The 8024-nt window shown below is 39.4% G+C and overlaps 2 protein-coding genes across 3 annotated transcripts; one reads left to right on the top strand and one right to left on the bottom strand.

Annotated features, from left to right (window-relative positions):
* Positions 1-87: 87 nt before the first annotated feature.
* LOC149043271 (uncharacterized) lies at positions 88-3977 on the bottom strand. The gene is made up of 3 exons (XM_089212537.1): positions 3775-3977; positions 1183-1602; positions 88-554 (listed from the first exon to the last, which is right to left on the bottom strand). The coding sequence occupies exons 1-3, from the start codon at positions 3821-3823 to the stop codon at positions 463-465; spliced, it is 561 nt and encodes a 186-aa protein (XP_089068663.1). The 5' UTR covers positions 3824-3977; the 3' UTR covers positions 88-462.
* Positions 2090-7990, top strand: LOC113667275 (XK-related protein 6-like). Of its 2 annotated transcripts, none has more exons than XM_089212496.1 (4): positions 2090-2338; positions 4583-5044; positions 5834-5984; positions 7139-7990. In XM_089212496.1, exons 1-4 carry the CDS (start codon positions 2256-2258, stop codon positions 7856-7858), a joined length of 1416 nt encoding a protein of 471 aa, XP_089068622.1. In that variant the 5' UTR covers positions 2090-2255; the 3' UTR covers positions 7859-7990. The 2 variants fall into 2 exon arrangements, with proteins under 2 accessions (XP_089068622.1, XP_089068624.1); XM_089212498.1 differs by lacking the exon at positions 2090-2338 and adding an exon at positions 4363-4497.
* The last annotated feature ends 34 nt before the right edge of the window (positions 7991-8024 follow it).

Here is an 8024-nt window from a genome sequence, read left to right as displayed (position 1 = left end):
TCAGAAAACTGTTTTCTCCGCAGGTCTTTTAGATCAGTAGTGTCTAAAATAGTTGACATCCTTGAGGCAAGATTAGCATCAAAAATGTAAAGGTTGGGTCATATTTTAATGTTCTTTTTAATTGATTTCATATTTCCCCGTTCCAGACATTTCGTGAAATTTGAATATCAATTCACCTTAACATCAATTTAAATTTGATTTCGCGTTTTATAAATGTAGCTTATTTCGATTTATTGACATCGCCATTTGGATTCTAGAGAATATACGTGATCTTCCAGCTGTACTTCTGTCTTTAAGAATTCAATGTTTTATTACTGTACCCCTAACACCCTGATAAATCGCTCTTCATCAGTTAAACGCTTGTCGCGCTTATTCTTCGCGTTTATCACATCACGCCTTCAATGTTGTCCGGTTCGTTCACGTTGCTCACATTAACGGGTTGACCTGGTCAGGTTTAGTTACTCAGTTGAGACTACACGATGATTTATTCCTTTTACTTTCCTTTGAGGGATTCTGATTCATCTTATCCTTTCTGTCTTCAGCGAGGATTCGACCTGAAAACATAAAAAGTGCACAAGGCGATTGAGAACAGGCCAACTCAAAACGACAATTTAAATAAAGAATTAGCTTGAAAACTTGGGATGAAAGATTAAAAGACAGAAAAACCTTACGAAGCTTAACTTATAACTGTAATTTAGGTCTGAGGCGGTGGTTTCAGAAAGACAGCCAGCTATCAAGTCGGTCAGCCAGTCGGTCAGTCAGCCAGTCATTCAGTCATTCAGTCGGTCAGCCAGCTAGCCAGTCAGTTGGTCAGTCAGTCAGCTTGTCCAGTCAGCCATCCTGTCAGTCAGTCAGTCGGTCAGCAAGTCAGCCAGTCCGTCAGTTAGCCAGTCGGCCAGTCAGCCAGTCATTCACTGATTCAGTCATTTAGTTATTAAGTCATTAAGTCATTAAGTCATTCAGTCAGTTAGTCAATCAATCAAGCAGTAGGTTGGTCAGTCAAGCAGTCAGTCCGCCACTCGGTCGCTTGGTCAGTCAGCCAGTCATTCAGAAGTAAACCAATCAGTTCGTCAGTCAGATAAACAGTCGCTGAATAGATCAATGAGCCTAGTAATCTGGTATGTTAAACATTCCTCAGCTCTACCTCATAGAGACAATGTAATATAACAAGAGTCAACTTACCTTGATTACTTGCTGTGCTTTCCTTGCCTACATGTTGTGAAGGATTCTTATCAGAGGTGCGGAGGTCACAATTTTCACGCTCTGTCGGTGCCGAGTCTATTTCTGACCTGACTGGAAAATCCAAGCGACCCCTTCGTACTTTTTCGAACACTTCTTCTTCGCCAGTGTCACGTTCACCGCCACAGTCACCGTTAACTAAGAAATTTTCATTTTTTCTGACATCGCTTTCATCTTGAAGATGCGTGAAGCCCCCAAAAGCTGTAGTGCCATTTGAAACACTTGAGTTTTCCGAACAACTCTGAAAATCACTCATGTAATTTTTGGGGTCCAAATTAATTACTTTTTCTTGTTCTCCTTGTGTTGTGGAGTGGATCTGCTCTCGCGTCTTCTCGATAATCTCATCATCTGAATCGTCCGAGTCTGGAAAAATTAACAGATAAGATATGTGAAATTTTACGTGCAAATTCATTTTTAGTTAAATTCGAATTAGCTACTACTTACCGAAGTGGACGTGGCTAGTGATGGATATTTACCAAACCGCGAGGCGGAGAGGTAAACATCTACCGCTAGCCACCGACACCCCAGATTTCCGTCAAACATTTACTCCTCGGTAACTCGAACCCTCTCGAAGTCCGTCGTGCGAGTAGAAAAAATAAGTGAAAGAAAAAAGAAAAGAAGATGTTGGCGTACCGCGCGGAACTGTGGGAGTACTTTTCGTCCGTTTAACTCCCTGAGTTCCGTGTGGTGCGCTATCGTTGATTTTTTTTTTGCTCGTAGTTTAAGTGATTAGCGAGGAGAGTTTTTGTGTTCACGATGGGGCCTAAAGTGACGTGAAAATACGTGACTAGCTTTGTCTATGCGATCAGTCACACTCTAGTCATGTGGTACGTCAAAATACTCGTCACGTGGTCAACTTATACTTTGAAATAAACCCTGCATTAATTTGAAAGGAATTCTTTTATGAGGATTTGCCATTCCAATGTTTTTTTTTCCAATTCAACTCCGTTTTTTAGGCCGTCCTGGAGTCAAAGTTTGTCTTCAGTCGTCGTGTTGTTACAGGCAGCAGCAGTAACATGACTCTCATCAAATGCTGGCCGGACTCTTGTAGAAGCACACAACTAAAGCAGCCACTTGATCACGAAGCGCGAACGAAAAGGTAAGTTTAAATCGATGGAGTAAAATCAGAGACATACATCCATGTTAGAGAACGGTTACGCTTGCGGTTATTTCCACAAAATCCTGTAATCAAACTTTGGTGCTCATACTTATCTGCTTTGCAGCCAGATTTAGTTAAGGAAAATCTTTTTGCATTTAGACGCCGTTCGTTCCTCGAGTTTCAATGGCAATTTTGAGAGCAAGACGAAAAGTTCTTTTCTCACAATTTCACGAAATGATGCTATAAAACTAAATTTGGTGCTGGGTTGGATGACAGTTGCTATATTTTTTTTTAAACGAAAACAGAGAAGGCTCGTAAATTTTGTCACTTTTAATTTACGGTTTCTCGCGTTCATGCACGTGTCTTGTTTTAACAGTTCTTGAATATTCTACCGGCATGACTCTCTGAGCAGCAATCGAGCAGCTCTCTTTGATTATTTATGTCTTTGATTTTATTTCTTCGTTGAGAAATTAAGATAATTTTGCAAAAGACAAAAAAATCATACGCAAAAAACAAACAAACAAACGAACAAAGCTAAAAACGAAGGCTGCGAAATGAAAGAACATTTTGCGAAACACAATTGACCATTCGCCATTTCATTCCCCTTTCGTTTGTCCGGTTTTGTTTCGAGTAATTAAACATTCGTCCTTTGTAGTTTTCGTTTACTTTCGAGTGGCTTAGCTATGGTTTATATTTTGCTTACTCCACACATTAGTGAATCTTCCAAAACAAAAAACAAACAAACAAAACAAATTAAAATTAAAAATTGGCTAATTAAATTCTTCTAAACGCTGTAGTAAACAGCCAGGTTACCAAGCATTATTCAATATGGCGGAGAGAAATATAGTAATTCATTGTGAGCACTAGCTAGTTTCCACAATTTTCAAAAATATAGAATATAATTTATACGCTGAAGAAGTCGTTAGATTGATACAATTCATTTCGTATCGATTTTCCAAAAAACAGGAACATAGGGAAAATGTAATTATATTGCGAAACAGCACTCATCGCTGATCGCTACTAAATATTTGAAACGAAAACAATTAAGCTTATTCGATTGCTCTCAGCAATTCTCAGAGGCTATTGCGGCTCGATAAATAGAGTCAAGCTGGCTACCAACTTCCGTTTAAGAAGCATAAAGTAATAAATTCATCTCTTAAAAAGCGAGGAAAGTCATGCGTTGCTCTCGTATTGCCAATGCAACTGAATGTTATCATATTGAAATATTCGGAGGCTGATCAACACAAATCAGTTCGCTTTATCCAAAATCTGACACAATGCATTAAAATAAAACAAGGAAACAACTTGACGATTAAGTTCCGTATAAATGAATAAACGGCAAGTCCGAAAGCATGATGTGTCCTTTGTTCCGCTGGAGCGGCACGATAACGAAATATTTGTTGGATTAGATAGCAAATGTTAATTTTAATACGCACCATCTGATCGAGGATAGGTTCTCTCTGATGTGATACTTTTTTCCACCATCGTTGCTTTCTTTGCGTTTCTTGGCCCTTTTTAACGTTCTTGCTTTGTGTCTCACTTGGTTCTGCGAGTGAAATGTATGTTTTGTAGGACATAATTAATGCGCGAGTCGCTTTTGTTTGGTGTGACTGGTTTCCGGTAAAAACAGGAAGTGTTTGTGATCAGGGCGTTCATTTCCTTTTGCGTAACAGATGGCGTCACTGAAGTAGTATTTCGTATTCACACCTTTCATTATTTAATTAAGCTTTCTTAATTGTTTTGTGCGGTGTTACGCTAAAAGACTGTAACACTGCCATTCAGCAGATTGCTTTATAACGAAAAAGTTTGTGTCATAATTGTAAAGCATAGAAACAAAAGATAAAATTCCGAGTCAACAACTATTTTAAAAAGCGTTTCAATGAAATAACAACATAGTACAGTATCACCTGATTCAAAACACGATGTTATGATGATAAAAGTAACAAATATAGATCAGTTACATAACAATGTTTTTATTTTGTTCTCAATGCCCTATATGAAAAAACTGTCTAATGACCACATCTTCTTTCAATAATATCTCTAGTCACGTAATCAACATTTGATTATGGAATCTGGCGATGAGTTTGTGCATGCTTTAATCTGTAATAAACGCTCATTCAAGCCATTGGTCGCTCTCTGTTGTTGCATGCAACCTTGCGGTGAGTCCTAATCGATGAAACACGCAATCTTCTCTTTTCTACATTCGCAGTTACACGATTTTCGTTTTCTCCTTCTAATATTTAGCTCGCAGTGCAGGAGACAAATGGTTGAAACAGACTGTTCATCGCAAGGTCATGATTGCATGTGTCGATGTTTCTCGGGTTCATGTGGACGGATTTTAAACTGGATAAGTGACACTCGACCGTACATACCCCCAAAAGATCCCGAGGCGAGGAGATGGTACGAACGTGGGAAATGCTCGCGGTTTAACCTCTTATTTCCGTTTTTAACTTTGCTTCTGGCTTTAGTGGATACGGCAATGGATGTGAGAGTGGCGGTGTCTCATTATCGCCGTGGTGACGACATCTGGGCTTCGCTCACGCTCGCCTTTGTAATAATTTCGGTTGTCATTATCGAAATAGTGTCTGCGAACTGGTATTTGGAGGATGAAAAGGGTTATAAGAAGGAAATCCTTAAGAAACACGGATTGGAAATAAAAAAGTGGCATTATTTGTGTCATTTTATCCTGTGTGGAACTCTCTTAAGGTAGGGACAGTTTAGTATAGCTGCCTTAACTCGTTATGTTTCTTGACCATCCTTCTGTGTTTTAGTTTTATAGAAGCAAATATTTACCTGTTTTACTCGATCTGCAGTTAGTACAAACCCCAAATTTAAAGTAACATTCTGTAAGTCTATAGGCTTTTCTTAGGATAAGTTTATAGTATTTAGAATTATGTAATATCTCATACAATTGTGTAATAATCACTTTACACAGGAGATAGATCCATTGTCATATGACACGAGCCGGTTTTGCAAGGTCAACTGCCGGTTCTTAGAGAATATTTTGAAAGTCATATACCGTAACCCTAACCCTGAGCGAAAAATTTATCCAGTAGGGTAAAGAAAGAAACACACCATAACTCAAACTTCACGCTTTTTCACACATAAATTCTTCCAATCTTGTGTGATGTGACTTACGTAACTGGACGCAAGTTACTTTACTATCTAACAGAGCGCTAGACACAAATTATTAAATTCATTTATTTTTATCATCGGCTACTGCAGATGACAGACCTGACAGATTCGTTGTTCTGTGTTCTTGGACTAGACACTCGACTCACACAATATTTCTCTCAACTTCGGAATATAAATGATTACACTGTCTCGGGATCCTGACAAAATGCAGGGGGGGAGGGGTTGACGGTGACCTTCCTTGCGGTAGATTGTCATCACATCGGGGAATGGAAATGAAACACACTTCGGCTGAATGGGCCACTCGGCTCAATTGCAAACATCTAGAAGCATAAATATTACAAAGTTGTTTTATCTTTGCAGATGCTGCCAAATATTTAAAACCGTGCGTCTTATACGACGCATCAAAGGCCAAACATCGGATGATAAAGAACGTTACCGCCTGTACATTGCTCAACTGCAAGACGCAAGTACTCTTGGTGTGTTAGAGGCGTTTATGGAAGAAGCACCTCAGGTGACTGAAAAAGCATTCCTATTTTTCTGCGACCCTTTTCATCCCTAACATTAGAATGCATATTCTCCATACGATCCGTTATCAGGAGCCCATTACTTGGCTCCTGCCTTTATACTTTTGAAATGGTCCTGACACGGAGACTGTAGCGTTTGATTCAGCGGGTGACATTGCAAGGAGCAATGATTTTAGTCATCCCGATGTGGGAAGTGTCGGAAATGAGACTAAAGAATCTGCTATGTTCCGAAACTTCACGTTTTATTTTATAAAATCAACTTAATCTCCCGCTCTCTCTCACCGTTCTCTTTCTCACGCTCTGGTCTCTCTCATTTAAATATATAATATGATCCTATTGTTCAATCATCTGTCACTTATCGCAAAAAATCAACCGGAAGTCAATTAACGCTGAATAATCTCTCACACACTATTGCAAGGAGCAATGATTTTAGTCATCCCGATGTGGGAAGGTTTAATTTCTGGGAAATGATCGCCCCTTGACATTTTGTAAACTTTGCCCCGTTTACTAGGGATAGAATTCTAACGAACTAGACTCAATCAAACTGTTTTATTCTACTCTCGTATTCGCTTATGTACAACGGGTGTGTAGAAAGCTACTCTGCAAAATTTGTAAGAAATCACTCTCTTACCCGATATTCTCTACATTGTGATTGGTTGTTGCTAAGTACTGATTTAAAAGGTCATTAAAGGTTGCGTTGATCATGTAAACCGATCAATGTCCCAAAATCACTACAGGCGGTGCTTCTAGCTCTTGACATAATGTTCACACTCATCATCTGACATGTGTCTGACAAAGTCTCCGACAGACATAGGATTGCGTATCATCATCATTCAATGCAAATAAGTGGGAAAAACTTATTGACATTCCTACTATTCTCGGAGGCCTTAGGTTGCAGCCTGAAAAAAGAGTGGCTTGTGCATCGGGTTTCCTCGCCTCTCTTCAGGAGATGAGTCCGCGCTCTTCCACCTCCCTGAGAAGTTCAAAAAAACGAATCCGATAAAATTTTTCCAGCGTATACTGATCTTAAAAACATAAAGTAAGATAAAAGCTGATAAGTGCTACATGTTTTATGATATTTTAACTTCAAAATCCTCATCCAACAGCTAATCTCTGAATTCTTCCCATTTTTGTCCAATAGGTCGCCTTACAAATTTACATCTTACTGCGACGAGGGAGCGTAGACCTAGGATCGTTTGAAGATCTGATTGTTGTTCTCAGTATCCCAAAGTCCCTTGCTCTCTTCGCGTTACACCTTGTGATCTATGCACGATATCTCAGGGACGGAGATGAAGAAAGTCCGCAGATGAGTTGGTGTAGTTTTAGTTCGCTTTTGTATTTCGTGTGGCGTCTGTTTATGCTCACATCTAGGATCTTAGCTCTCGCTCTGTTTGCTTCTCATTTCACTCGCTTCGTGTTTGTGGTTGCCGGAATTCACTTTATTTTATCATACGCCCTGCTATGGAGACAGAATTGCGAATATTTCGAGGGCGCTCCGATTAAACAGAAATTATTCAGATGTGCTATTGCGTATGTCCATATGTTCTGCTTCTTTCCACTGGAAGGCAAAAACACTCGGAAATGGGGTTATCCGTATTACATAGTGACTTTTATCGAAAACAGTGCTATAGTTCTTCTGTGGAACTTTGTGGCCAGTTACAACCTGAAATTCAGAATAACAATGCTGACTGCAGAATGGACGACTTTTGCAATCGGAATAGCTTCTCTAGTTTTATTCTATCGCTGTTTTCATCCTTCATCTTATCTGACTACGGAAAGATCAGCGAGGCAGATCCAGAGCGTGACTGAAAACGGCTCCATGCATCAGAGTTCTTCGACTTGTAATGTCAACGACGTGTGAGGGAACAGAATATGGTTTTTTTCGGGAGTGGTACAGACCAGGAGTCTAAGTAATGACTCATTTTTACCGCCCACTGAGAACTACGAATACAAAACCAACAAAAAACTGGCAATAAAAATTGTTTGTGTTACAGCTGCTTGTCACTTCATCAATATTGATAACCTTA

Source organism: Pocillopora damicornis, chromosome 7 (genome assembly GCF_964200805.1).
Source record: "Pocillopora damicornis chromosome 7, jaPocDami1.2, whole genome shotgun sequence".
Taxonomy (NCBI): domain Eukaryota; kingdom Metazoa; phylum Cnidaria; class Anthozoa; order Scleractinia; family Pocilloporidae; genus Pocillopora; species Pocillopora damicornis.
Note: the sequence above shows the minus strand (reverse complement) of the source record. Positions and strands in the feature narration are given on the sequence as shown.

Excerpts from the sequence above, each read along its gene's own strand:
- LOC149043271 (XM_089212537.1), bottom strand. The coding sequence starts at position 3,823 with ATGGTGGAAAAAAGTATCACATCAGAGAGAACCTATCCTCGATCAGAT. Across the intron at positions 1,603-3,774 it reads AACCTATCCTCGATCAGATG|ACTCGGACGATTCAGATGAT; the intron begins GTGCGTATTAAA and ends TAATTTTTCCAG. Across the intron at positions 555-1,182 it reads AAGCACAGCAAGTAATCAAG|GTCGAATCCTCGCTGAAGAC; the intron begins GTAAGTTGACTC and ends TTATGTTTTCAG.
- LOC113667275 (XM_089212496.1), top strand. The coding sequence starts at position 2,256 with ATGACTCTCATCAAATGCTGGCCGGACTCTTGTAGAAGCACACAACTA. Across the intron at positions 2,339-4,582 it reads CACGAAGCGCGAACGAAAAG|CTCGCAGTGCAGGAGACAAA; the intron begins GTAAGTTTAAAT and ends TCTAATATTTAG. Across the intron at positions 5,045-5,833 it reads CTGTGTGGAACTCTCTTAAG|ATGCTGCCAAATATTTAAAA; the intron begins GTAGGGACAGTT and ends TTATCTTTGCAG.